General features: G+C 48.5%; 11 protein-coding genes across 11 annotated transcripts; 7 read left to right on the plus strand and 4 right to left on the minus strand.

Annotated features, from left to right (window-relative positions):
* Positions 1 to 43: 43 nt before the first annotated feature.
* On the plus strand, positions 44 to 5,216 carry F5147DRAFT_750987 (putative peripheral membrane protein). The gene is made up of 17 exons (XM_041440174.1): positions 44 to 160; positions 219 to 268; positions 300 to 429; positions 480 to 576; positions 628 to 1,035; positions 1,086 to 1,179; positions 1,229 to 1,344; positions 1,390 to 1,448; positions 1,495 to 1,537; positions 1,564 to 1,695; positions 1,746 to 1,800; positions 1,853 to 2,010; positions 2,061 to 2,219; positions 2,267 to 2,305; positions 2,361 to 3,692; positions 3,752 to 3,867; positions 3,919 to 5,216. Exons 1-17 carry the CDS (start codon positions 119 to 121, stop codon positions 4,870 to 4,872), a joined length of 3,984 nt encoding a protein of 1,327 aa, XP_041298234.1. The 5' UTR covers positions 44 to 118; the 3' UTR covers positions 4,873 to 5,216.
* A 526-nt stretch (positions 5,217 to 5,742) lies between these two features.
* On the plus strand, positions 5,743 to 8,083 carry F5147DRAFT_308844 (hexose transporter). The gene is made up of 9 exons (XM_041429149.1): positions 5,743 to 6,009; positions 6,064 to 6,096; positions 6,148 to 6,274; positions 6,329 to 6,512; positions 6,570 to 6,669; positions 6,733 to 6,933; positions 6,986 to 7,050; positions 7,103 to 7,662; positions 7,721 to 8,083. Exons 1-9 carry the CDS (start codon positions 5,924 to 5,926, stop codon positions 7,937 to 7,939), a joined length of 1,575 nt encoding a protein of 524 aa, XP_041298235.1. The 5' UTR covers positions 5,743 to 5,923; the 3' UTR covers positions 7,940 to 8,083.
* A 688-nt stretch (positions 8,084 to 8,771) lies between these two features.
* Positions 8,772 to 10,697, minus strand: F5147DRAFT_308894 (serine/threonine-protein phosphatase PP1). The gene is made up of 7 exons (XM_041429150.1): positions 10,334 to 10,697; positions 9,904 to 10,035; positions 9,611 to 9,841; positions 9,385 to 9,561; positions 9,183 to 9,334; positions 8,975 to 9,109; positions 8,772 to 8,918 (listed from the first exon to the last, which is right to left on the minus strand). Exons 1-7 carry the CDS (start codon positions 10,389 to 10,391, stop codon positions 8,808 to 8,810), a joined length of 996 nt encoding a protein of 331 aa, XP_041298236.1. The 5' UTR covers positions 10,392 to 10,697; the 3' UTR covers positions 8,772 to 8,807.
* Positions 10,698 to 10,867: 170 nt separating this feature from the next.
* On the minus strand, positions 10,868 to 11,324 carry F5147DRAFT_567532 (uncharacterized protein; the record flags this gene model as incomplete). The annotated part of the gene is made up of 3 exons (XM_041430862.1): positions 10,868 to 10,952; positions 11,001 to 11,074; positions 11,133 to 11,324. The coding sequence occupies 3 exons, from the start codon at positions 11,322 to 11,324 to the stop codon at positions 10,868 to 10,870; spliced, it is 351 nt and encodes a 116-aa protein (XP_041298237.1).
* Positions 11,325 to 11,579: 255 nt separating this feature from the next.
* On the minus strand, positions 11,580 to 12,308 carry F5147DRAFT_536347 (uncharacterized protein; the record flags this gene model as incomplete). The annotated part of the gene is made up of 1 exon (XM_041430160.1): positions 11,580 to 12,308. A coding segment is annotated over one exon (729 nt), but the record flags the coding sequence as incomplete, so codon positions are not given.
* A 3,339-nt stretch (positions 12,309 to 15,647) lies between these two features.
* F5147DRAFT_743056 (S-adenosyl-L-methionine-dependent methyltransferase) lies at positions 15,648 to 16,916 on the plus strand (the record flags this gene model as incomplete). Its single annotated transcript, XM_041439576.1, has 5 exons — positions 15,648 to 15,786; positions 15,840 to 16,202; positions 16,259 to 16,344; positions 16,396 to 16,803; positions 16,860 to 16,916. 5 exons carry the CDS (start codon positions 15,648 to 15,650, stop codon positions 16,914 to 16,916), a joined length of 1,053 nt encoding a protein of 350 aa, XP_041298239.1.
* Positions 16,917 to 17,051: 135 nt separating this feature from the next.
* Positions 17,052 to 17,584, plus strand: F5147DRAFT_308964 (uncharacterized protein). The gene is made up of 2 exons (XM_041429151.1): positions 17,052 to 17,140; positions 17,189 to 17,584. The coding sequence occupies exon 2, from the start codon at positions 17,221 to 17,223 to the stop codon at positions 17,476 to 17,478; it is 258 nt and encodes an 85-aa protein (XP_041298240.1). The 5' UTR covers positions 17,052 to 17,140; positions 17,189 to 17,220; the 3' UTR covers positions 17,479 to 17,584.
* Positions 17,495 to 17,829, plus strand: F5147DRAFT_833607 (uncharacterized protein; the record flags this gene model as incomplete). The annotated part of the gene is made up of 1 exon (XM_041443874.1): positions 17,495 to 17,829. A coding segment is annotated over exon 1 (228 nt), but the record flags the coding sequence as incomplete, so codon positions are not given.
* An 820-nt stretch (positions 17,830 to 18,649) lies between these two features.
* On the minus strand, positions 18,650 to 21,091 carry F5147DRAFT_604977 (Rad52/22 family double-strand break repair protein-domain-containing protein). The gene is made up of 5 exons (XM_041432312.1): positions 20,518 to 21,091; positions 20,346 to 20,468; positions 19,347 to 20,288; positions 19,179 to 19,297; positions 18,650 to 19,121 (listed from the first exon to the last, which is right to left on the minus strand). Exons 1-5 carry the CDS (start codon positions 21,049 to 21,051, stop codon positions 18,974 to 18,976), a joined length of 1,866 nt encoding a protein of 621 aa, XP_041298242.1. The 5' UTR covers positions 21,052 to 21,091; the 3' UTR covers positions 18,650 to 18,973.
* Positions 21,092 to 22,030: 939 nt separating this feature from the next.
* F5147DRAFT_743057 (uncharacterized protein) lies at positions 22,031 to 22,731 on the plus strand (the record flags this gene model as incomplete). Its single annotated transcript, XM_041439577.1, has 2 exons — positions 22,031 to 22,609; positions 22,660 to 22,731. The coding sequence occupies 2 exons, from the start codon at positions 22,031 to 22,033 to the stop codon at positions 22,729 to 22,731; spliced, it is 651 nt and encodes a 216-aa protein (XP_041298243.1).
* Positions 22,732 to 23,051: 320 nt separating this feature from the next.
* Positions 23,052 to 25,561, plus strand: F5147DRAFT_672451 (major facilitator superfamily domain-containing protein). The gene is made up of 15 exons (XM_041435676.1): positions 23,052 to 23,289; positions 23,365 to 23,483; positions 23,550 to 23,651; positions 23,709 to 23,802; positions 23,857 to 24,008; positions 24,060 to 24,213; positions 24,263 to 24,294; positions 24,346 to 24,439; positions 24,492 to 24,636; positions 24,692 to 24,792; positions 24,847 to 24,970; positions 25,019 to 25,032; positions 25,086 to 25,135; positions 25,193 to 25,285; positions 25,334 to 25,561. Exons 1-15 carry the CDS (start codon positions 23,112 to 23,114, stop codon positions 25,358 to 25,360), a joined length of 1,479 nt encoding a protein of 492 aa, XP_041298244.1. The 5' UTR covers positions 23,052 to 23,111; the 3' UTR covers positions 25,361 to 25,561.
* Positions 25,562 to 25,630: the final 69 nt, after the last annotated feature.

The raw sequence follows: 25,630 nt of genomic DNA on the forward strand, positions 1-25,630 counted from the left end.
GGGGTAGTTTTCCCTTAGTGGGAGCGTTTACATCATGTGGCCGTGCCACTTTGCCTGCTCCCGAGTCGGCAGCTAGCAGCATAACGTCGAACCATAATATTGTCAGTACACCAAGATAATGATTCAGATATGCCGTGCGGAAGACGGCGAATCATATCAGGTATGTTGCACCAGAGTCTTCGGTGGCATAGACCCGCAACACTTACGTCAAACAACAGGTCAATGCTAACTTACGAGACATTGAGAGGCAAGTCTATGCCCAAGCCCAGTTTTACACCGCACTAACAGTTGTTTTACAGGCGAGGAAGCCTAGAGGCATTCTTGAATCAGGAGACGGGCGTTGATCAGGACGCTATCTTGGCTTACCTTTCCGATGGCACGCGCTTGCGTACCGACAATGTTCGTGAGCTAGTGGGTGCACATGACCAGGCAAGTCGTATTCTCACTGCAAACACGGAAAACATTAACTCCATGAACAGACTATCTATGTTTTCAACAAGTATTATTTGGATTTTGACTTAAACGACGTGCTTCACGAGCTAAGGGTCAACCCACCACTACAACCTCCGATTGAAGGTGCGTGGCTCGAGCCATACTTGAAATTTTGACGTCAGCAAAGTATCACAGATTCAATCTCTACAACTCCTCCATATCGACCTCCACAACTCGCCGCATCTTACATTCGCACAGCACACACGCACCTCGAACACATCGTCCATACCGTAGCCACCCTTCATCGTCAACATCAAGCAGTCCGAATTGCATCCAGTAGCCTCGAACTGAACGTTCTCGCTATAGCTGACGTCTTCGATGGCATCGCTATGACGGCCCGTAAGGACCTCGAACGTCAGGCTGCGCTCCTTGCTGGTCTGGATGCGGATTTGGAAATTATAAGCCGCGTGAAGATACATATCGAATTTTTGTCGCCTGCTGTGAGAACCGCGATTGAGAACGGAGAGCGACCGAGGACGCTGGGTGATTATGTATCGAATGTGAAGATGAAACAGGTCGCTGACGCGTGTGCGAGGACGCATGGTACGTAATCGAAAACAAGTTGGGATGACATTCTTATGTTGTCGGTTTAGAGGACCTTCGAGCACAGTTCCAAGACGCTGAGAAGTCAGCGGCCAGATTAACGAACGGAACTGATTCTGTACGCGCAATAGTAATGAATACGCAGTTGGTGTTCCTTATCCTATGATAGTCTGCCTATCTCACTCGTTCATAGAATTCTAGAGAGTGCGGACGCCTCGGGCCGTCGGGCGCAGGAGATTCTTGAAAAGGCCTCGGACATTACAGCAGCTCTTGAGAGTCCTGCCATGGATTCAAATAGCCTTCTTCGTGGTATGTCCGATTCATAGATGCATTAACAAGGTAATCATGTTTCAGAGCTGAAACATCTTGATGGTGTACTACGAAACGAAGTACAAGCTGTTACCGAAGCCAAGGTTTGTCTTCAAGGTCGCTGAAAGTGCTCTTACTGATGCTTTGTAGAACGCATATACCGAGCAATGTATCGGTGTCCTTCGGCAAATCAGTGCCTTGAATATCGACATTGTGCAGCTGCCAACGATTTATCTAACCTGCAAGGCAAATTCAGGGCTAAGAACAGCTTTTCTCACATACAAAGACTTCATAATATGCTGTATGCATATGGTGCCACTGTCGTTGAGATCGTGCGACGCAAGGAATTTGGTCAGTCAACGCAGTATTGCGTGACCCCATGTCTGATCTCTTAAATGCAGCTCACTTTTTCTATCAGCGCGCACAAAGCATTTTGGAAGTGATGGCCAAGCTGTCGTAAGTCCATGAAAGTTGTGATACTATGTTACAACTCCTGACGAGTCTGTAGTGCAAGCGAGCGGAAGCGCCGACAGGTATATAGAGGGGAAGTGCATGGTCAACTTCCCTTCGATACAAAAGGAATGGATGATGTTGTACCGACCATCGACTTTTCTCCTTCCGGTAGCAAAGAGCCGTCGTATTCGCTCAAACGAGATGACATTGATGGTATTGTTTTGTCCTCTAGCAAATCGGCCAAACTCATAGTGAAATACCAGTGTTGCTTCAAGTCCTGGGTGATCTGGAGTCCTGGGCGCGGTCAAGTTCAGACCCTGTGGCGATGGGTTCAATACAGGAAGCAAGAAGTGCAGTGGATAAGCTCATAACCAAGATGGATAATCTGGAAGCTGGGTTCGACCGTATCGCTGAGCGTTCTTGTGAGTAAAAACCAATCGCCAGACACGTCTAGCTAACTTCGTGCAAGTACTCTCGGCATCACGACTGTCCTCGTCACGCAGAAGGCGTAAGTCAATATTTCAATATTTTTGTTCTAATATGGGTACTCACGTAAGTCACAGTAACAGAAGCGGATGAACATGCATTTCAAGAACTGGCTGAGCAACTACGCGAAATGCAAGAATCCCAGGCAAACCAAGAAAAGTCGATGCAACAAGAGCGGACGTCCTTTCAGGCTGAAATACATCGACTCCATAACGATCTTCAAACCACTGAACTCACATCTCACTCCGAGCGGGAACGTGCGGATATACTGGAGCGTGAGCTGCACCAAGCCAAAGCGCAGATTGAAAGCGAGGTTACACCCCGACGTATACTGGAGCGCCGTAATTTGGAGTTAGCCCAAGACCTCGAGAAAGAGCGACAGAATCGCGTTCTAGCACTCGTTGATGCAACCGAACAGACACGTGCAGTTGAAGTAATGAGGCAGGAGCTATCGCAGGTCCGTTCGCAAGCGGAGGAAGTGAAAGCTTTGGAGGCTAGGAATGCGTCGAAAATTGCTCAGCTGGTCGAGGAACAAGGAACGACTCTGCGGAACCTGGAGGCAGCACGTTCCAGAGGGGAAAATTTGGAGACCCAGATCCAAACCGCTCGCTCTGAATGCGAGGGGTTGAACAGAGCACTGAAGAACACCAACCTGGAGAAAGATAGATTACTTCGGGTACAGGCCAACGAGCACGATCGCATTATGCGGGATCACATCGCCGAAGCTGATGGCGACAGGGCTGTTCTTGAACACCAATTCTCGGAGCTCAGAGCACAGCTTGAAGATACTGAACGGCGACTGAAGGAGGCACACTCACAAACCGAGTTAACCAACGCAGATGCCATCGGTCTGCGTGAGGAGCTTCAGCGGGTCGAGCATGAGCTTCGGGAGGCAAGGCACATAGAGAGAATCCTCCGAGATGACTTGACAGCTGGACGGTCCTCCCAGTCTGACTACGAACATCGATTGGAAAATAGCGGCCGTCTGGTTGCTCAGATGCTTGACGTCGCAATTGCTTTCCGAAATTCTCATTGCAAAGCGCTTTCTCTCGTGCATAATCTCACTAGTCACCCCAGCTCATCGAAGCACGCACAGTCCCTTGCCGATTCTACATTCACATCCACTCAACGCCATGGACAGAGTGCTGGTGCGCAAGCCGATGAGCCCCCTCCAATTGATCCATCAGATCTTCTGGGTGCCCTGGAATCACTACGTGCCTTCGACCATGATCATTTCTTGGAAGCGGTGGGCAGAGCAGGTTCCATCATTCGGAAGTGGCAGAAGCAATGCAAGGAATATCGAGAACGCGCGAAGGGCAAGATCTCTTTCCGGAATTTTGCCAAAGGGGATTTAGCACTGTTCCTACCAACCCGGAATTCTATTTCAAAACCTTGGGCGGCGTTTAATGGTATGTATCTCTGTTACTATGATGATGAAACTTCTCCCGACGTTGTTTTTGATATCTAGTTTCATTCCCACATTACTTCCTTTTGGCTACTGGCCACCTCGGCGAGCAGCTGAAAACAAGGGAATGGATAGTGGCAAGGATAACATCCATTACCGAACGTATTGTCGATAGTAAGGTGCGTGCGGCATGGTTCATACTGTCGTATTTGTCCTCAACGCCCGACCAGGACCCCTCCAGTAATCCATATGGTTTAGGCGACGGCGTAAAGTACTATATGTTGGAAGTGGAAGACTGGACTCAAGCAGGTCAAATGAATAAGCGGAGACCTGCTGGCAGAAAGGTTTCGGCGTTATCGGATCCTGAAACAGACCGCAAGACAAGCTCAATTCCTCCTGAGCCTTCTCCTAGCCCGCCACCAGCGCCTCCCCAGTCTGACTTTGAGAGCGTTTTCAGTGTTACACAACCTCCCACATCATCATCCTTCCCCGTCAGGGCAAGAGCGAACTCCACGCCTGTTGCTGGTCCATCTTCATTGTCTCGTCTGCTTGCCCAAGCCCCTCCTGAGAACTCGATAGAAATAAGTCCATTGTCGCGGGATGTTTCTCCCCCTACTACCCCTTTGCCACCACCTCCACCTCCTTCGCCGCCGACACAAGTTGATTTGAATGCGCAACAGCCTGCCTCATTAACTCATGCTCCATACATACCATCTCCACTGCGTCCAGGTTCGCGTGCATCACGTGGCTCCTCGTCCTCTAGGTTCTCTGCGGTGCGGCTTCCGCCACTTGCATCTGTCTCTGCTTCCCCCACTTCCGTGAAAGCAGTGGCTACTACTGCTCTGACAGAACATGATTTATCGTCAATATCTCCTCCACACGAATATTCATCCATCAAAGGACCGCCGTCTCCACAAGGCTCGTTGTCCGAAGGGATGACCAGTATCTTTCTCAACAGACGCCGGACTACGTCACACCATGTCCCTCGGTCGTCTCCATTGGCGTCTAGCAATTTCTCGAGCCCACCATCCGCTACTAGCGCACTTGCTAGCTTAGCCAGCAATTTCGTGCCTTTCGGGAGAAGAAAGAAGGTCGATATGCCTGCTCCCATCATTGAGGGGCATGTACGCGATCAAGCCGGGGGTAGTGAGGTGTCAGCTAGTGATATGCTGAGACGGTTTTAGATCCCACCTCATAGATAGCTCTGGCCGAAATGTACGGGGTTGGTCCACGATCACTGTTCGCCCTTGATCGTAGCCCTCAGGGCATCATGTGATCGGATCGACTTTCAACTCATTTTACTAAGGATCTCTCCGCGAAAGCCAGAGATTCAGCCTTTTAAGTACTCAAGTGTACTACGGACCGTAGCAATACCGCCAATATGGCCATCATTTGACTCTGGAGTCTTGACCATGTTGTTTGGGAATGATTACATTAATTTTGTTGCGACTCGGTCGGGACTCGGCGACCTCCATTTATCCACGCATTTATGATATTATAAAAGTTTCTTGCGCCTATCTCTTCAGGTGAAATTCCAATTCTTATATGTAGCCTAACATTTTTACACGCAGTTTTGACTCACGAAAGACTGAAGGAGATGAAGAACTCACGACCGTCAACCGGGGAAAAATTTGGTCTGTCCTGTCCGGATCCAGGATCATGCATCATGATGCATTGATGTTTGGCAACTCCGAGTCTGTTCGTCTTACTTATGCCGCCTACTACGTGGAACGATGCGACTCGCTTGCTGAAGTACTAGGAGATCCTTCCGCTTGACAGCCCCCTTTCCGACAGACGCTGCCTGATTTTAGTCGAATCAAGGCACTGGTTTTCAAGTTAGAATGTGCTAAAAAAGCTGTCTGCGGCCTACTTCCAGGGAAAGATGTATTGTGGGGTAACTTGAACATGCGGTTCGAGTCTACTGATCATCATTAGCGCTGGGAATAGTATCAACCCATTCCATTTCTGGCTGTTACCAATGATGGCATGTTCCGCGAATGCATGGGTAATGATCGTTAACTTGTCAAGCTCACCGTCAAAGTTTTTCCGTCTTGATCTATGATGGTTCATTGGAAGTACACTCGCGGACCATGGGTAGCGGGGTACCTCAGGAGAATTATCAACTGCCGAACTTTATCCGGTCCGCTGGTTTGAAGTGTGTGCATAAAACCTAGCTTCCCTGAATGATCGTTCGTAACCTTTCTCTTCTTGACCATCTCACTCTAGAGATCAATCATGGGTGGGGTTACTGCTGTCAGCGGAAAAGACACTTCATTTGCGCATCTCATCGATGAGCGGAGGAAGTGGTACAACAACAGGCGGTAAGCAAACACTGCTGAATGCTTCTCGTTCTGATCGATGTAAATGCATCATAGAATCATCGCTCTCAACGCCTGGATTGTCCTTCTGTACGTTTCTTAGTCCGTTTTGTCACTCCTTTGTTAAACCTCTTTTCTTAGCCTCATCACTTCCTCGACGAATGGGTACGACGGCAGTATGATGAATGGGCTGCAGTCCCTTCCTCAGTGGGAGTCCGCCTTTGGCTATCCATCTGGCGGTATGCTAGGTCTCTTGAACGCTATTCAGGTGAGTTTCTTTTGTACCTACGTTGATGATCTTTATTGATAATGGACCACGCAGAATATTGGTGGCCTAGCGGGCTATCCATTTGCCCCTTACCTATCAGACGGTATAGGACGTCGTAAGACGGTGTTCTTCGGTGCAACAATTATGTGCATTGCTACTGCCATACAGACTGCCTCTCAGTCCGTGGGCATGTTCATTGGTGCTCGATTCCTTATCGGTTTTGGTCTTACTTTTGCCGGTCGGTACACAGTCCCCTTGTGTATAAGTAATTGATTAACTGACACGCTATGTATAGCTAATGCCGCACCAATGTTGGTCACTGAGGTTTCGTATCCCACGTACCGTGCTCCCCTGACATCTCTCTACAACTCCCTTTGGTATTCTGGTTCTATCATGTAAGTTTGATCATGTGAAGCCGCTCATCGGATCTTAGGCGCTGATGAGATTATTGATATCAGCGCTGCCTGGACGACTTATGGCACGTTCAAGATTAACAGCACATGGGCATGGCGTCTGCCTTCTCTTCTTCAGGGTATTCCATCCATCCTGCAGTTCTTTCTTGTGCTGTTTGCTCCTGAATCACCCCGTTGGTTGATCAGAAATGGTCGTGAGGCCGAGGCTCTCAAGACCCTCGCCTATTATCATGCTGATGGTAATGAGTGAGTCGCATTATTTTGACCGCATTTTCATCACCTGAAGTATTTTTCTCAGGCAGGATCCTTTGGTTGTGTACGAGTTCGAGGAGATCAAAGCTGCCATTGAATATGACCGTAGTAGTCAGTCTCGTTTTACTTGCTGCACTGCACTTTCTCACACGAACTCTCCTAGCTGCCACCAATGTCGGTTGGAAGGTACTTATTGCCACTCCTGGCAATAGGAAGCGCATGCGCATTATCGTCGCTCTTGCCTTCTTCTCTCAGTGGTCTGGAAACGGTCTTGTTTCATACTACCTCACAAAGGTCTTCGACCAGATTGGTATCACAGGTTCAAGCACTCAGCTGCTTATCAACGGTATCTTGCAAATTTGGAACTTAGGATGGGCTGTCTTCGCCTCTTTCATGGTCAATAGACTCGGTCGTCGCTTTTTGTTCTTGCTTTCAGCAGCTTTGATGACACTCTTCTACATGGCACAAGCTATTTGCTTCGCTGAGTACGCTGAGCATGGTAGCCCCGCCGCCGGACACGCTGTCATCGCCTTCATCTTCCTCTTCTATGCGGCATACGATGTGGCGTTTACGCCTCTCATTGTCTCCTACACCGTGGAAATTTTGCCTTACAGCATTCGTGCAAAGGGCTTCAACGTCTTCAACTTCGTCGTCTCTCTTGCGCTCATTTTCAACCAATATGTGAACCCGATCGCACTGGACGCCTTATCGTGGAAATACTACGTAAGTATTTGTAGACGCTGCCTTGCTCTAAATTTTTTTTCTCAACGGTCATGCCTAGCTCGTATACGTCTGCTGGCTCGCTGTCGAATTCGTCTTCCTGTGGTTCTTCCTCATCGAGACTAAGAACAGGACTCTTGAAGAAACTGCAGCCCTCTTTGACGGTGAAGATGTACTGGAACAGATTGCCAACAAGGCAGAGGGTCAACACGAGGTGTACGAAGACGGTTCATTGGAGAAAAAATCTTTCACCGCGGGCAACGAGGCGCCTAGTGTTTAATTTCCCTGAGCGTATTTCGGATGATGCCGTCTCCATGTTCGAAGGGTATTAATTCCTTTACGTATAACCTTATGCAGAACGTGGCACCGCGCAGCCTTCTACGCATGTACAACAAATATAACTTTGGCTCATTTTCAGTCTGTCTGTTTAAGTTGTGCCAATGAATTCATATGTGGCGTAACACCATATGATATGTTTCACCACTTGTAACTATAAGTTCCAGTCCTCGGCTGCTCGAGGCTCAATTTAAAAATACTCTTCCCCGCGTGTTCCCCGCAGTCACTAGCATATGGACACGCATCAATATCGGAGTGACCTAGGTCGAGTTCACATGGAGGCCTTGGAAAGCCGCTCAACGCCGCGCACGTCAGAATGAGTATGTACAGGATTTTATAATATACGACAAACGTTTACTGTGACAAAAAGAAAGAAAGAAAACAAATACGGAATATTTGGCAGTTGCGGTGAAGCATTAGGAGCACAAGACAAAATGAGCTATTGTGCATAAAAAACCTATAGCACATGAAGGCCAATACGGAACATGATCGACAGAATATGGACAAGAAGGGCACCGTGGGTGGGTTAGTCCAATGAGTGAATAGATATGTAAGAATTGTAGCATGGCGGGGTGTACTTGCAATGAATTTTCCCTCCACAGGCAACCCAGAAAACGTCCGTATCTCGATGCAGCTCGCGCATTCTCAGCCATCTTGTTACCATCGGTGAATCAGCCCAATGATCACCTTCACAGCATGCCTTGTCGCCAATGTAAACCGCACAATTACAACCAGCAATGAACAATACAGAATGATAAGAGGGAATGTCGATGACTGAAGAATGAGTGAAGGCATGGCTGGCCCTACTCGACTCAGCCCATCTTGCTATCCTTCTTCTTCTGCTTACGCGGTGGCGTTACTGGTCGACCCATGTTCATCCCCCCGTATGGATACTTAGCCTTCTTCTCAGCAGGCTTCAGGATCTGAAAATCAAAAGTCAAACTCAATCAAAGAACATGCAGGGTAGCTCGTATCGTACCTGGAAGGAACATAATAGGGTTTCGTCTACACTCATCATCGCGCCTGCGTTATCGAACTCTCCGCAGTAATTAGGCGCTGAGAATAACGTGACCAAATGCCGCTTTGCAAAAAATTCATAACCATCCTCAACGACCTAATTCCACGGCGTCAGTGAGCGATACAGCACTTGGGGCCCGTACGGACGCTGCCCGTAAAGCGCAGCATACCTGATGAGCTCTACAGATAAGATCCATGTCATGTTTCTGCAAAAATCGGGACACCACGTCGGGACCAAATGTGAAGGATACTCCTCGATCATTCTCCGACCACCCAGTGATATCCTTGTCGGGATCTGACCATAGTAGGTCACATAGCAAACCTTGGTCGGGTAAGACACTCATATTCAAGCAAGATGCACAGCACACCTACCTGTGTCAGGAACATCCGTAGGTCTCATCACTCTCCGTATTTGCTCCATGGATTGAAGATCAGGGCTGAGACCACCGTGCATTGTAAAGATCTTTTCGTCGATGATAGCGGCTATAGGAAGACAATTAAAGCAATCCGTAAACGTCTTCCACAGTTTGATATTGTAGCGCCGTTTGCCTGTCAGTGCCATCAGAGCCTCATCATGAAGAATTGCAGCACAACTCACATTCATCATAGAAGCCATAGATTCGGTTTATACTTGCACACTCATGGTTGCCCCGGAGAATGAAAAAGTTTTCGGGGTACTTGATCTTGTAGGCGAGGAGGAGACAGATGGTCTCGAGAGACTGCTTCCCCCGATCGACGTAGTCGCCGAGGAAAAGATAGTTCGCTTCTGGTGGGAACCCGCCATACTCGAAAAGTCGGAGTAGGTCATAATATTGACCGTGGATGTCACCTAGCCGAAGGTGGACCCGAATGAGTCATCCCGATAAACCACAAGAACCGAGCGATACTCACCACAAATCTTTATGGGGGCCTCCAATTCAAGCAGTATCGGTTGATTTATAAATATCTCGCGTGCTTTTGTGCAGAGATATTTGATCTCGTATTCTTGTAGCTGGACAGGTTTGCCTGGGCGGTTGCCTCGCACTGGATGTAAAAGTTCGGTTAACACCTGCTTTGTAACATATTACGGGCGGTCCATTCTAGAAATGCAGGGAGGCTATGAGCGCTTCTGTGTGCATGTGCACCCCATCTTTTTTTCCGAGGTTGCTTGCTGTGGTGGTCACGCGGCCCCACATTTCACCCATGCCTGTGAATGGGCACCACGTTGCACTAGCCCGCCTCAGACGCTGACCGGTTATGTTCCTTCCTTCCACCGCCCTGCCCCTCAAGGTCCGAAATCTGCTCTCCAAGGAGCCTACGAGTCAGAGCACGAGCCACTCACCCTCCAACAAGCGGTCAATAACCGAGTCCAGATCGATCTCCGTCTGCGAATCTGCCATGACTGGTCTAACTGAATGTACTCAGTACGTTGGACTTGACGTGAAGGATGATGGTATGAGGAGAAAAAACGGGCGAAATAACCGCGAGAAGGAAGATCGTTTTCGGCGCTGTAGAGTTGGTTTTTAAAGCGTTTTTTGAACGGCTTGTGAGATTTGGAGCGGGATAGTCGTTGAGCTGACGATGGCTGCCAGAACCAGGTAAAGAAAAGATAAAATGAGAATATCGATGAGGGAAAACACCAAGGATCCAGATAACAAGCAACCTGGATGAGCAGATCGGTGTCAAGGCAAATACCGAACCTCGGCTCAAAACGGGAACAATCCGTGTGAACTTTCTCTATCAACAAGAAAAAAAGAGTGCGACAGTACAATTGCAGCAAGGGATACTATCAATACAACCTATCCAAAGAGTGCCATAGTGTACCACAAGTACTATACAACAGATACGAACATAAGAAACACACAAACGAGGCACGTTACAGCACAACTGCAGGGATTGCTACTCCATTACCAGCTTGAGTGTTCTCATCTGCTGGTCGTCGATTCCTTCTCCGTCGTCGCCTGTATATACATTTGAGAAACATACAATACCGAGCAAAAAAAACACACCTCGGGAACATCGGCCCTTTTGGCATGACACGATGATCAAGGTCAAGTGCGATGTTTGTGCCCGCATGTAAAGCCTGCATGCACGATCAACATTATTAAACCGCCTCACTCGTACATCATGATAGGACCCACCTCTATCCACTCCACAACGGAAGGTACATCTGCTGCCTGCAAGAGAAACTGCTCCCCTTCTAATCGTACCCTTATCACGTTCTTCCGCTTAAAGTAATCATTCCCGAGGCCGCTCTCCGCGTGCTGGAGGGTATATGCACGGATCAAATCGCCTTTCCCAGGCTTTTGTATTTCGCTACTCCGCAATTGCATCCTCGATGAAAGGAAGCTCAGGCGAGACGGAGCTCGTGGTGTCAGAGGCGATGTCCTTTGTGAAGCCGTCTCCTGTGAAGCTGAACTAGACACAGAATTACGACGGCTGTTCGGCTCAGTCACCGGGAGCAGCTCCATGCCCCCATTTGTCCCAGGAGATACCATACCCCTTCCTCGCGATTGCGGCCCGCTCGATGAACCATTGTGCCGCCACGGGGTCAGGAAGCTGGCACCGGACAGCCTCCTATTGACACGCAACATCGAAGGCGTCGTGGATTGATTCGTAGCTCTTGATGATTGCGATTCGCTCCTCGCCCTGTGCGGTGTGGGAGGGGGTGAACTCGACGAGGATGCAACCGGTTGATCGACCGCTATTTTCGAAGGAGGCGTCGGGCTCTCCTCCCCTCTTTTCGACGAGGGCGCTGGGCTTTCGTTCGCTTTCCGCACCGGCGCATGATATCCGCTACTTAGGTCACCCACGCCGACACGTCTCTCCCACCACTCGCCAATGATGCCCGCCCCGCTCGCGCCGGGAGGACACTTGTACACACGGAGTACTGTCCCTTCGAGCTCGCAGAACACACGTCTCCATTTCCTGTCCTTTGCCTGAACACCAGGCAAGCTGAACTCCATTTTGAGCGGCATAATAGCGCTGAGATACAGCGAATTGCTATATGGCGGTAACCGCTCGCGACCTTCATCCTCATGGTATTGGAATTGGAATGGAGGTGCACTCTTCGGCGGGCGCGGGTCGAAGGAAGGATACGGAGGTGGGTCCGACGTGGAGGTGAAAGTAGGCATGGACGTGCGTCGCATAAGCCTTCCCATTACATTGTCCGTGTTATCGCTCTCAACGGATTCGACGGTGTGACCAGACACGGAAGGTACATTCGAATGCACTGTGTCGCGTGACTTTTTGCTCAAGTCTCTCCGGGACACACTCAGGTCAATCATACTGCGAGATGGCGCGCGATACAGACTTGGCGGGCGGCTGACCTCCAGGGAAGGTTGTGCGCGATAAAGCGAAGGCGTAGGCGTTATTCGCCGCCGAACATTAATAGACTCTCCGAGAGATGGTTTCTGAGAGAAAGGTTTAGCTGTAGAGACGTCCGGCCTCGGAGTCAAGTCCGGGAGCTTCCCATATGCCTTGGACGAGAAATAATCAACAGCATTGTGGGGAGCGGGGATAGACCCCCCTGCTGAAGACGGCGAGGCAAAAGGTCGAGAAAAATGACCAGCGACTGGGGGAGCCAAGTCGGCAATTTGGGTTTGAAACTCTTGCAGCGGAGAATGAGATAAAGAATGGCCTGTACCCAAACTCGACATTTCCTCCCCATCACCGTCTTCGTCACTCTGGTGCTCCAAGTCTTCATTTATCAATCCCTCGTCTCCATAACCCTCGTCGTCCTCCACGTCCTCATCGTCCTCATATTCGATAGCAGAGTCTGGCTCTGGATCGATGTCAGGTCGTCCATGAACAGTTAATGATGGCATATGCTGGAGACGGATAGCTGGCCGCACAGCGGTCTCTGTAGCAGGAGTAGGCACAGGCAAAGTCGGAAGATTCAAGATTGGCATACGATGCCTTGAGATAATAGAAGGAGATAGACGTAGGCCACGCTCAGTGGCAACGCGGAATGGAGGCGGTAGGGCCGTCGTCGGCTGTGTCCCTGTTGAGTGTTGACCCAGAATACTGGACGAGGGTAAAGATTGTGTAGCAGGTGAAACCAAGATAGCAGATGAGAAAGGTATTTGAGCAGGTTCTGGTTCTACAGATGAGTTGGTCATGTCTATGTTCACGATTGATTCGTTAGAAGGAGCGGGTTCCTTCGTTTGCCGTGGAGTTTGTGATCCTTCCAAGTGCGGTATCTCCGAGTCGTCTGGTACAGGAGATGCATCTCGTAAGACTATGATATCTGGCACGTTGCTCGGGGTCGTTGAGTGTAATAAGACATCATGTGATGCACGTGTAAGGCAGTCCCTTGACGCGCCAGACCACAAAAAGAATGGTGCTGGAGCGAGGACATTTTTCCCATCACTGCTAGACTGATCAGAAGCATTCTTCGAGACCTTTATCTCTCGTAAAAACAATGGGGCGGGACCATGCCCCGCGAACACCGGGCTCACAGGGGATTGTGTGAGACCGTCCCAAGCTGAGAAACGCCTTGATTGGCGGGTGGGGCTATTGCTAGACGATGAATCATCCGTGTCTGTGGGGCTGAAAGCATCATCTAGTTGTAAGCCTGTAAGGCTAGGAGTGGATATATCTGGCTTGCGGGGAACGTCAGGAGAGGGTATGTGTGAGCGGTCGTTTGGGACGGATGGAACGAGTCGGATAGACATGTTATCTTTTGAGCGGCTACCTCCCAAGCTCAAACGCGAGTTCAGTTTCTTGAGAAGCTGTGCTGCACGAGCCTGAAACACGACGGCCTGATTCATATCTGAACCGACAGGAGACAAAGGTGAGATCATACCTGGAACGGTATTGCAGGTTGCAGACGAGGCTTGTCCATCGTGAGGATGTGAGAGGCTTGGAGATAGTGGGCGCTCCTTATTTCAATGCGGTGGCAGGTGTCGGACCTGGCAGGACAGGGTTGTCTAGAATTAAGCAACGAATATTAAGCAACGGATCGAGTTTGGATAGCTGTCAGATCCTGATTATACTTCTGTGAGTGTTGCGATAGCAGTCAACCAGAAAGCAAATCATCGAGACTTACACAAAACTAGTTGGTGCGAGGTCAAGTGGAAAGAATTATAAAGCATGGGTACTAGTAGCACTACATAGTACCAGTCTAGCTAGTAGTGTGTGACTGACACGGCAATGATTCGGCTCGTATTTCTAAACTTATAACAGACATGACATAGATGCTCCAACTTGTCATTAATTGCCATACTTTCGGGAGTAGTTGACCTTCTAAAGAGCGATCGGGCGCCTCATGTTCTATCTCGTCCTCACTCATCACTTTGTAGTGCTTTTATCGACCTAAAGCACCATCATGGAATGTAACGGGGGTATACCACATCAACTTTCGAATTCCACACCGAGTCACTTGATCACCGTTCACCTCGGCCCACACATACTCCTTTCATTACAATTCCGGCCCCAGCCCGAGATAAGCCCGAGATCCGTGGTTATTAGGTGCGGGAACACGCCACCATTGTCACCCCACAAGTATGTTGCCGCCGTCGACACTCGCACACTACGTAAACAAAACCTTGTGAAGACGATCAGCAAAAAACACAGTAGTCAAACTTGCGTACCTCAGCGCATGGATTTGGAGGGTGCCAACCCCCGGGGCACGAGGAATATGGCGTCCGGAAGCCTATAAGTCCTCGAGGAGTTCTCAGGACGGGCTGGTCGTGATTTCTGTATGAATCGGGAATTGCCCACGGGATATTTTGAGATGCTGTCAATGCCGAGTCCTGGGAAGCTGACTACCAAGCGATTAGACTGTAACGGGAAATTATCATGTCACCGAATGACGACCGTGTACCATGGCGAGATTGCCATCATAGAGTTGGACTTTCATTTACTTGGCCCACATTTGCCATCGAGAGTTTTGCCGGCAGTCTTCGACCCATTCAAAATGAGCCCGAACCAATTCCCTGAAGTAGATTATAATCGTGCGATGAACGTCGCTGAGTCTAGCGAGCGACCAATCATGATAGCTTCAGACAGAAAAAGAATCAAAATGTAGCACTCGCGAGAATCAAAGGCTATATAAAAGGTTGACTGATGATTTGACGAACCGTCTCTTGGGAGAACAATCAATTGCAGTACGTTTGGACATGTCTTAGGCCGCGGCGACAGGTAGGCCAGCGGCAGGAAATGTTGGTGTGAAGTTCAGGAATACACCCGACACAATTTCAAGCTTGACGGTGAACTTGGCGGTCACAGCATCATGAGATGGCAGCTGTGCAAGTTCTTGGCAAAGAATATGATGAAGGTCAAAAGATTATGGGCTATATATGTAATGACTTACAATGTAATACTGTCATAGCCAGCGCTACAGCAAGCAAGTAGTATTAATGCTGATGATAAGTACTGGAAATCTAACCGGGTCAGCGCCGAACTAATAAGTAGTCACGTGAACAGAAAATGGACCGATACTGCGCTAGAAGCTCGTGCGAGTTGAACCTACAAAAATTCAGGCTTCTTTCAAGTTCGTCCAAGTCGGTTGCTCAGTGTTTATTGTCCGTTCCTTCCATAACTTTCATTCTAACTCACCTCCAAGTAAGTCTTAACACCTTCTGTTCTTGTCGCCAAGGCTCGTTTCCTTAAGGAAGTGTTCGATATTCATCCAATTTTTTCTTGCAGACAACATGACTTCAACTCAGTATTCCGACGGACGTCAAGAGAAGCGTGTTGAGAACTATACCAAATTCTGGCAAAAGGACTTTGGTAAGGAGGGTGAAACGGACAATCAAAACCGTGTTGAGAGCTACACCGACGTTGTAAACGGTATTACCTCACAATTTTTTGTTATGAATGGCTTTTAGTAACAGAAAACACAGGCTACTACGATGGTGCAACGGAGCTGTACGAGTATGGCTGGGCACAGTCCTTCCACTTCTCGCGGTTCTACAAAGGCGAGGCTTTCGTAGCCTCTTTGGCCCGTCATGAGCACTACCTCTCAGCACAAATGGGACTTCGCTCTGGCATGCGAGTACTGGACGTCGGGTGCGGCGTCGGTGGTCCTGCACGCGAGATTGCACGCTTCGCTGACGTTAATATCGTCGGCTTGAACAACAACGATTTCCAAATTCAGCGTGCTCGGAAGTACACTAAGAAGGCTGGCCTTGAAAACCAAGTGAGCTTCGCCAAGGGTGATTTCATGAAACTGTCGGAACAGTTCGGAGAGAACTCGTTCGATGCTGGTGGGTGTTTTTGCAGGCTTTCAGAAATCATTGAATCCTAACGGCGTTAATGTTAGTGTACGCAATTGAAGCCACTGTCCATGCACCCACATGGGAGGGTGTGTATGGTGAAATTATGAAGGTTCTGAAGCCTGGAGGAGTGGTATGATTAGCTTTTGACTCCGAGTTTCAATATATTGACATCAGTTTGTAGTTCGGTGTCTATGAATGGTGCATGACTGACACGTGGGATGCATCCATTCCTGCACACAAGGAACTTGCGCATGCCATCGAGTTTGGCAATGGTATCCCAGAAATGCGTCCCTTGAAGCAAGCCCGCGAAGCTATGGTCAAGGTTGGCTTCTCCATTGAGCATGAAGAGGATCTCGCCGAACGCCCTGATGAAGTTCCATGGTATTACCCACTGGAAGGCGATATATGGAAGGCCCAGACTGCTTGGGATTGCTTCACTGTTTGGCGGATGAGCTGGAGTGGAAAGCTCGTTTCACACACCGCAATCAAGTTCATGGAGATACTTGGTCTTCTGCCCAAGGGCACATATGATGTTGGCGAATCCCTCAAGGTCGCTGCCGATGCACTTGTGAAGGGTGGCCAGACAAAAGTGAGTTGAAGCACGCTTTTGTAAATGTCTAGCGAAGGCTCATGATTTGTTTGAAGCTGTTCACGCCCATGTATCTCGCAATTTGCCGCAAGCCTGCATTGTCTGAAAGCTAGACTGGATACCCATGACACCACATATACGTATATACCCCCGCCGCCCCGCCACTAATATCCTAGAAAAATTGCATAACTTTATGGCAATGCGTTGAGCACGATCTTGAGTTGGAACCTTGGGTGATCGATTGATAAATGATTCAGTCTATTCGGATCTACGCTAACGATATTGGGAATGATCTGGCGAAGAAAGATGAGAACTTCATCAGAGCGAACCTAGACTGGTGAGTAACACGTACACATCAACAAGCGAACCTTATTATTTTTATGAGAGCCCTGGCGGTATGATGTGACTTATGATAAGATGACCAGCCATCCCAGGACGAGCAAACCTAGATTACCCGAGGCATATACTGACGGACAGCTCATCTTTCTGCGAAGTCACGTTGGCGACTTTGAGACTCGCACTTGTTGGCGCGTCGCGCTAGACCGTGCTGATGAGTTCCTTGTCCGTTTCGGCACGCTAGAGGACCTGATACTGATAAGATGTATTGATGGCGAAGTTAGCAAATATGCAATTGGTACAAGAATACCACAGGCCGGAAGAACTAGATCCAAGTAGGCTGCTATTGGAAAAGGTTTGGATCAATTTCATAATCGGTCACACTTGTTGATTAGGTCTTAGTTACAGCAAAGTTACAGCCTTTTGATTTGGTATATAGGAGCTTGAATCTCACGACTCCAATGAATGTGCCATATGCTACACAGAACGTCATAGCTGCGATTCAGATTGTCAGCGTCAGCGTCATCGCAGCAGGCACAACACATCATGCATCATGTACCACCACTCCAGCCTACTCTCGCCATATACAATTTGATTTCCAAAGTACCGTAACGGTACCTTCTACCCACACACTGACTCTCAATCTTAGCCAGAACCCCAATGCTTTGAGGGACGCGATCCATAGACGAGGAATAAGTGCTAGTACGACACTGCAATGTCCCATTTAGAGCTATGTCATTTCACATCCCTCGCTGACTGCATTGAACCTTGTAATTGATGCTCTCTTTGCTGCTCTCACTTCATCTCTTGATCTTCTGCCTGTCTCGCGGATCGCTCCAACCCATGATACATCATAGCCATCCTCCGTCGCTTCACAGAAGCATGTGAGTATGTGCCCCGAGTGGGCGATGAAATGGATCGCATTGCCACAGACCGTCAAAGGAGTAAAGATCACATTCAATGGGCGCAAGTCCATAGTGCAGTGCTAGAGCTCGGTTTGTTGGGTTCCACAGTGACTACGTCAGCATGAGCGACTGTCAGATCTGATGGTGGGGTGACGCAGTTTTTGGGGCAGACAAAGTGGAATGGTTTGAGGGCATTTCTGTCATGTAGTCTGTCAGGACCAGGTTGTTGATGAGTATGAGCAACTGCTGTGGGCAGGTGGAATGAGAACAAGAAAGTGGCGCAACAACCGCTTCGTGTTAGACTAGCAGGATAGCAAGGCTCGCTGATCAGAATGTTGTCTGCAAGGTTTTGCTGAGTGATAACTTAGTGTCAGTGAGGATTGATATTAACTTTACTTGACACCTAATAAGTACTGCTGTAAGTCAGCAGACACTATTCTTTGTTGTCGCCCATCATTGAACAAACTACACTGCTCCCCTGCCTTTGATTGAATCGGCGTGTACGGGCCTGCATGGCCGGCTGAATACTGTGTTTGCTGCGCTCAAGCGCAGGTTGCAATTCAGCAGTACTGTGCTAAGTTAGCAATACATAGGAGCTGATTGGTGTGGAAGTTATAGTCTGACGTACCGTCTCCTGGAAACTCGCAGAAATAAGATCAGGCGATCAGTAGCGAGCAAACTCGAGATCAAAATGTGATTGGGAGACAGGAGACCCTCTGTGCCATATGAAAACATTGTATTAGGATGCCTGGGATGCCTGTGTATATGTGATTGCGATGAAACCAATGCAAAGAAGCAGAAACGAAGTGCAGAGTAGCTGTATAATGCTGGATGACATAGAATAAACAATCCGTAAACATATGCTTGAAAAAATAAACGGGGCATGGGTGAGACATGAAAAAGCTCCTTCCAGGACTCGAGGGGAAATATTAGCGTTTTGGTCGTTTCATATCACCGCCGGCGCTAATATCAAGGTTTGCCAGAGGTCTTCGAGTTCCGTTAGGGTTTCCAGCGACCGGTTGTTGTTGCTGAGCAAGGCCAAGGCCTTGCATAGGCCTGGATGACGATGAAGAGGCCCTGCAATTCAGGGGTAAGTCTGGTGTCAGTCATATGATGGCATCAAGAACTACATACTGCATGGTGTCAGCTTTACGTTTCAGGCCCGAAATGTTGGACGTGCTGGAAGTAGAACCCGCTGTCCAGTTTGGGAGTTGAGGTGGCCCCACTGATTTGGGTTGTTGTGCAACCGGATTCTGTTTTTCATGTGAGCAATAATCAGTCCCATAGGGAGAATGTACCCACCATGCCCGGAGGAAAATGGAACCCTCCCATGGATGGCGTGGCACGCCTAGTCTCTGAAGAGGAAGCAGATGCACTGGAGCTGCTTTCGCGTGCTTTCGGAGGCACTGAAGGTGCACCTACTGCATCGTCGAGACCATGACGTACTGAATTTGCAGTCGATGGACCAGCTTGGAAACGTGGCGCATTCGAGTGAGAAAAACGAGAACCTCCTGGAGCAGTCACTTCGCCTCTTCCAGAGCTAGAGATCTCCTGGTCATGCGCCAAGTTTTCCTGGGGAGCCTTTGAGGATTCTCGAGGCTTCCCAGATGTAGTGGTTTCCCCTTGGTCAAAAGTCACGTCCGAGACACTCACTCCGCCCATGCCCTCTTCGAAGTCGATCGGTCTCCCCAAATCACCATCCCCAAGGTCAACGTTGGCGTAGAATTCATCATCTTCTGAGTCAATACTGTATGACGTCTCGTCAGCCACTGGTAGTTCAACCTCGTCCGCTGGTGGCGGTTCTGCAGCAGGTTCAGTGAAAGACACACGCCGTTGCTCAGGCTGAACAAGTGGCGACGGGGCGGTTTGCCTATACTGTCCGCGATTCGCATTCACCGCTCGTTGGACTGGTGTTTGGATAGGAGTGTTCAGGCCGTTGGTAGTACCGTGACCATTCCCAGATGCTTGGTCATTAAAAATTGGGGTAGCGCTCGTGGAACCACTTGCACCCGAAGCCATCCCCTGCCGTAAATGTCGGGGGATATATTTGATCGGGGTCTCTGCTCCCTGAGGTGGCTCAGACTTGACTACAACCCTGTTCGCTTTCACATCTGGAGTAATCGCAGACGTTTGTGGTGCTGTTTGCATGGAAGAAGGTACAGCCATTGAAATACTGCCTGATATATGAGGTTTTGTATCATCAAACTCTGGACGGCGATATAGTTCGGACTTGTCAAATTTTGCCTTGCCAGAATTCTTGAATGAGCTCTGGTTCGTTCCCAGTACTGTGAGGGTACTTACAGGTGAGACTTTAATCTTCGTGATCTCTTGGGTATATGACTTGTCATATAAACAATTTCCAAGGAGCGATCCAAAGTTGCGGAGCGCTCGCTTCACTGCATCGGTCACAGCTTCCTTCTTACTCTGACAAGATAAAATGAATGAGCAGAACTGTCAAATGCATAAATATTACCTTGTCGATAGCCTGAGATTTACCCTTCGCATTCTCCGCCGCTCCATATCCAACATCTTCATGAAACACACCACATCTAAGGGTGACACGGACAATACAAGAAACACCAACGTTACATCTCTTGGACTCCTCATTGTAGTCCATGTAGTCGGTAGTCATATTGACAATTTGGGAACTCCATCCATTGAACCCAAACACCTCGTTTGCGATGTTAATTATTTTCCACCCTTCCGCATACGTGAGCTTAGGTCCACCTCCAGGACCAGGTCTCTGTGAGATGTACTCCGGCCCAAGCTTCTTGTTTAGCTTAGCCTGAAGCGTAGCGATCTTGATGGCCGTATCGTCGGACATATCCATAGAGAATGAGTGATCAGCGAAAGAGTTGGCTGATGTAAAACTGCCATGCATCGACGCATCGAACGACATCGCGCCGCTGGTGACAACCCTCGACTGAGGCTGACCGAATCCTGGTGCTGGCCGTTGCATTGTCATATTGTATGAATCCAAGAGGTGACCACTAAAAGCTCCAGCCATTAATAAGATAATGACCGGATGCTAAACGGGTTAACGTGATGGGAAGAAGATCAGGCGCTCAAGCGCTCACATGCACAGCTAAACGCGCTGCAAGGACCAAACTGACACAAACAGATTAACGCGTTGTTGATGCACGTGATAGACTCAATGACTCTCACGTGCCCACATTTGAGCTTGAAGTCTAGAGTCAGACTGCACCATAGTCTGCAACTCACACCTTCCTTGAAGTTGAACTGACTATATTATGATATGGCAATAGATTCATAAGTATTGCCATGACTTGAACGCAATAGTGTATGTGCCCCCTTCTCCAGCCTGAGGATTATCATATCTCGTATACTGTCTTCCTGACTTGTGCAAACCTTTCTGGGTGCCGATCTCTCAAATTTATGTCCTTGGCCGTGGATCGCACGGTGATGAATTCGGAGTCTCGGATGTAGTAAATAGCTACATTTTTTGGCTGCCTGGCGTTACTGGCACAAGTTATTTTTACAATCACCAACCCAACAACATTGGGCGCATGTCATTGTCATCAGCTACAGCCTGTCACGCACTGCTGTGCGATACGCAGCTAAATTCGGTCCATTTCAGTGCAGTACATACATACTCGGGCATCCGCGCAGGGGTTTGAGTTCTCCGTCTTAGTACTCGGCCCGAATTAGTGACTCCTTGGGCCCATTGGCGCTGTTAAGATTCTAAGTAAGAATCGGGGTAGTTCTGGGGCATGTGTGGAAGGCCGAGTTGATCGGACGTACCTGCCAGAACTGCTTGAATTCAAGCTTGACGAGTATTTTCAAAAGAGTGAGTGAATCTTGGGATCGTACTGCAAAGAGGAAATTTCAGCGGCATAGACAAGCACTTAGCAAAATTGATTAGCTAATGTAAATTCTCCATTTTTGGAAAGCGGAAGACGAACTTTCCTTTGCGGACAACTTCACTTTCCAATTAGATAGACTGGTGGTGACCGGTCTGACTTCCAATGTCTGCTCTGCAAGCCGTCAAACGGTTTCGAATACGGGAGCTCGGGGCTACTGCTCTACCGAGTCCCGTTCTCGCCAAAACCAAATCATATCCTAGCTCGGCATCCTCGTCGCGCAACAAGGTTCCAGTTGCTAGCATAGAGAATCCATTCATCCCGAAGCTCAATTCAAAGACAGGCAGATGGGCACCGCCAAAGTATTCCCTGCGCCAACAGGCTTTGCTTGTCAAGAAAGCTCGCGAATCTGGCACGCTTGCGCTTCTGCCTCCTGGTCCTAAAATTTCGGTAGTAGAAATTGCTGCTGCTGCTGCTGCTTCTGGGCAGTCCATTGTTCCAGGACCCTCAGCTTCAGTAAAATCTCAAGTTCAAAATGCTGCCGCACCATGGACGCGCCCAATAGAATGGACAGGTGAAGTGAAGGAGAAGAAAGTTCTTGGTGCAGAAATTGGGAACAGATTGTATGCAGGGAAGAAGCGAATGTTCAAGGGGCACAAGTGGCAGCGCACTGCAGAGAAGAGGGAGAAACGGAGAGCGTTACTCATGCGCAGTATGCCCAAGCGTATTAAAGAGTTTAAGCAGGTATGGTCTCTACTGTCACTTTCACTGCGATGGTTGACATGGTGTTTCAGTATTACAAGAGGCGACGCCCACACCCTCTCAAACCTCCCCGTACCGCTAAGAATGCGAAACTTCCGTTCTAGATTTGTTTGCTATTTACTGGCCATTAGAATTGTGTTCCAGCCTAGTACATATGTGCTTAAGGAACGATCGAAACTTTACTAATGCGGATCATTATCCTGCAGCGGTGTACTAAGAGCACAGCTGATCTTGCCAACTAATCCAAAAACTGGTCGAGCGCGTGATACACCAGGAATACGGACCGCTAGTCGACCTGAGTGGTCAACGCGAGAGGTCCGGTAAATATGGACCCGGTCGGATCATATTCGGAACCGAATCGATGGATGTGACAGGACTATCATTACGGCCTTATAGGGCTTCCGGGTTTCTGAGGACCCTGCCAGTCTGAGGTCCATACCTTTTCCTATTTCTTTCTCTATCTTCTAATCACGAATCTGGTAGAATGGACCTTGATCACTACGAACACTGCGACAGAACACAAGATCATCGCATAGAAGGCGTTAGCGAAATAGATCTGCTCATTCCGCTGGATGAGGACTCGGAAGCTCAAGAGCGAAGGCTCTTGAGGAAATTGGATAAGAGGATTCTACCAATACTATGCCTTCTTTATTTATTTGCTTGTGAGTTCGATCTTCTGCGTCTTCGGTGATTTTGGCAGGGCACCAATCAAATGATCTGATCTTTGAACTCGGCAGACCTTGATCGGTCCAACCTGGGCAATGCTCGATTACAGGGTTTGCCCGGAGATGTTCTCGGTGGAGATCCCACTGGTGTACTATTTGACTGGGTCAATTCTGCCTTCTTTTTCACCTATGTGAGTTTCCAATTCTTTTGGTTTTTCGGTCGCGTGCCAACTACTATCGGACAATGCGACTCGCAGATACTTTTGCAAATTCCATTCACGGTCCTCTCGAAGTATTACAATCCACGCATTTGGATTGGCTGCTCTGCTATCCTCTGGGGAATATCTTCCACATCAATGGTCTGAGAACTGTATAGTTCATGTTTCCTTTGTTCTCATGACATGTGACATACTCAGGCAACCGCGCATACTTTTACTGGCCTGATGATTGCTCGACTTGCGCTGGGAACTTTCGAAGCAGCCTTTGGAGGTGCTGTTGTATTATACTTTTGTGAGTTGTGGTTGTGGAACTTTCAGTACCTACTGGATTTGACGTTTTTAATAGCTTTCTACTATACCAAGGCCGAGTGCGGTACTCGCATCGCATACTGGTTTGGGTTTGCAGCCGTCGCAGGGGCATTTGGGGGGCTCATCGCTTACGGGATCCAACATGTCAAGGTGTCGATTGCGAACTGGAGGTTACTTTTTCTGCTCGAGGTATGTTGGACAGATGGAATGTAAGTCATGCACTGATAATATGCCTTCCAGGGCACACCAACAATACTCCTGGGTTTCCTTTGTCTATCCTTACTTCCAGACCGTCCGGAGTCCACTCACTTTCTTACTGCGGCGGAGCGTAAAATCGCGATTAGCCGTATGAACAGAGGGACAAGTGGCGACTTTGGTGCAGTTGTCCGTCGAAGTAATGCTCATGAAATTGATGCAAGTATAAGGTTCTGACTGATGAACAGGTCATGTCATCGCGGCTTTCCAGGACTGGAGGGCAAGCCTTCCATCGGCCTTTCTATGACCCGGTATCTGATATGAACCGTAGATTTACGTAGGTGGCGTAATTTACTTCGGCCTCAATTGTGCCTTGGCATCGTTGTCGGCCTTCTTGCCAACTATCATTGGTACCATGGGGCATGGTAAGACTATCATTTCTGTCATCAAACCATCTTTGACTCAAATTTACATTAGAAAATGCGATGGCTCAACTAATGACAGTGCCGCCATATGCTCTAGCCGGTTTCGTGCTCATGGTTACGTCCTACGCATCCGATAGGCTGCAGATTAGAGGACCCTTACTTGTCTGTACCAGCACGATTGGTGGTCTGGGTTATATGTGAACGTTGTTATTTATGGATAGGATGCAAATGCTGATATGGATTCTGCTCTAGGATAATGCTTGGCGCTACTAATCGGCAAGACGTGCGCTATGGCGCCACATTTCTCATCACTAGCGGAACCTATTCGAGCATCGGCTTGATGAACGCTTGGTGTACTTTGATTTTATATATATGTCTACAGTTCATTTAATTTTTCTACTCAACAGATAGCCATAATCTCGGCTCTGAAACGAAGAGAGCCGCTGGGATTCCGCTCTACGGTGCTATTGGGCAAATCGGTGGCATCTTGGGATCCCATCTCTACCCTTTGACTGAGGGTCCCGCTTACACGTTTGTCCTTCGACCTTTCTATACCTGACCTAACTGACGGTATTTTAGGAGCGGATTTACTGGTAATGTGACAGTCATACTGCAACTTCCTCCCACATTGACAAACTGACATCAGTTTCTGCGTTCCTGCTCTTTTTGGCTGCGCTATGTGCACTCTTGTTGAGTGTAAGCCTAGATCTCCTTTTGTGATCACCTGAATTCATCATTCATTTTTCTTCAAAGGTTTCCTTCCGTTTGGACAATATGCAGCGAGATCAGAAGTATGGCAAGCCAGATCCAGATGATATGGTAGATACATCGGAGCTCGCAGACAAGGTAAGTTGTTAAATTGAAAGGCAAATGTTTGTTCTGACCAATCAATAGGCTCCTGCATTCCGATACGTTCCGTAGCAGATACGTAATCGCATACCCAATGATCAGTCCAAATACTATTATACCGTTAAGTACTGTTTCTTATCCGATTCACTAGGACCTTGTTTCTTCTTACTTTTTCAAGTCCTTCTGACAATATTTGTTTCCCCAATCACTTCATGTCCATTCGTTACTACCAACATCAATGAAATGGGCACCCATCAAGTCAGAGAATATTCGAGTGACTTCAAACCACCGCATCAATATATCCACATCTGAGACCTTTTACACGAGCTGCTCGAGAAGCAA

The sequence above is a fragment of the Suillus discolor genome (assembly GCF_016758755.1).
Source record: "Suillus discolor strain FC423 chromosome Unknown F5147scaffold_5, whole genome shotgun sequence".
In the NCBI taxonomy this organism is placed as follows: Eukaryota; Fungi; Basidiomycota; class Agaricomycetes; order Boletales; family Suillaceae; genus Suillus; species Suillus discolor.

Excerpts from the sequence above, each read along its gene's own strand:
- F5147DRAFT_750987 (XM_041440174.1), top strand. The coding sequence starts at position 119 with ATGATTCAGATATGCCGTGCGGAAGACGGCGAATCATATCAG. Across the intron at positions 1,036-1,085 it reads CGCGTGTGCGAGGACGCATG|AGGACCTTCGAGCACAGTTC; the intron begins GTACGTAATCGA and ends TTGTCGGTTTAG. Across the intron at positions 2,220-2,266 it reads CCGTATCGCTGAGCGTTCTT|TACTCTCGGCATCACGACTG; the intron begins GTGAGTAAAAAC and ends ACTTCGTGCAAG.
- F5147DRAFT_672451 (XM_041435676.1), top strand. The coding sequence starts at position 23,112 with ATGGACCTTGATCACTACGAACACTGCGACAGAACACAAGATCATCGC. Across the intron at positions 23,290-23,364 it reads CCTTCTTTATTTATTTGCTT|ACCTTGATCGGTCCAACCTG; the intron begins GTGAGTTCGATC and ends TGAACTCGGCAG. Across the intron at positions 24,793-24,846 it reads CGGCTTGATGAACGCTTGGT|ATAGCCATAATCTCGGCTCT; the intron begins GTACTTTGATTT and ends TCTACTCAACAG.
- F5147DRAFT_604977 (XM_041432312.1), bottom strand. The coding sequence starts at position 21,051 with ATGGCTGGAGCTTTTAGTGGTCACCTCTTGGATTCATACAATATGACA. Across the intron at positions 20,469-20,517 it reads AATCTCAGGCTATCGACAAG|AGTAAGAAGGAAGCTGTGAC; the intron begins GTAATATTTATG and ends TTATCTTGTCAG. Across the intron at positions 19,122-19,178 it reads CGTAAAGCTGACACCATGCA|GGCCTCTTCATCGTCATCCA; the intron begins GTATGTAGTTCT and ends CCTGAATTGCAG.
- F5147DRAFT_308964 (XM_041429151.1), top strand. The coding sequence starts at position 17,221 with ATGACCAGCCATCCCAGGACGAGCAAACCTAGATTACCCGAGGCATAT.
- F5147DRAFT_308894 (XM_041429150.1), bottom strand. The coding sequence starts at position 10,391 with ATGGCAGATTCGCAGACGGAGATCGATCTGGACTCGGTTATTGACCGC. Across the intron at positions 10,036-10,333 it reads TATTGACCGCTTGTTGGAGG|TGCGAGGCAACCGCCCAGGC; the intron begins GTGAGTGGCTCG and ends TTTTACATCCAG. Across the intron at positions 8,919-8,974 it reads CCCTATTATGTTCCTTCCAG|ATCCTGAAGCCTGCTGAGAA; the intron begins GTACGATACGAG and ends TTTGATTTTCAG.
- F5147DRAFT_308844 (XM_041429149.1), top strand. The coding sequence starts at position 5,924 with ATGGGTGGGGTTACTGCTGTCAGCGGAAAAGACACTTCATTTGCGCAT. Across the intron at positions 6,275-6,328 it reads GTCTCTTGAACGCTATTCAG|AATATTGGTGGCCTAGCGGG; the intron begins GTGAGTTTCTTT and ends TGGACCACGCAG. Across the intron at positions 7,663-7,720 it reads CCTTATCGTGGAAATACTAC|CTCGTATACGTCTGCTGGCT; the intron begins GTAAGTATTTGT and ends GGTCATGCCTAG.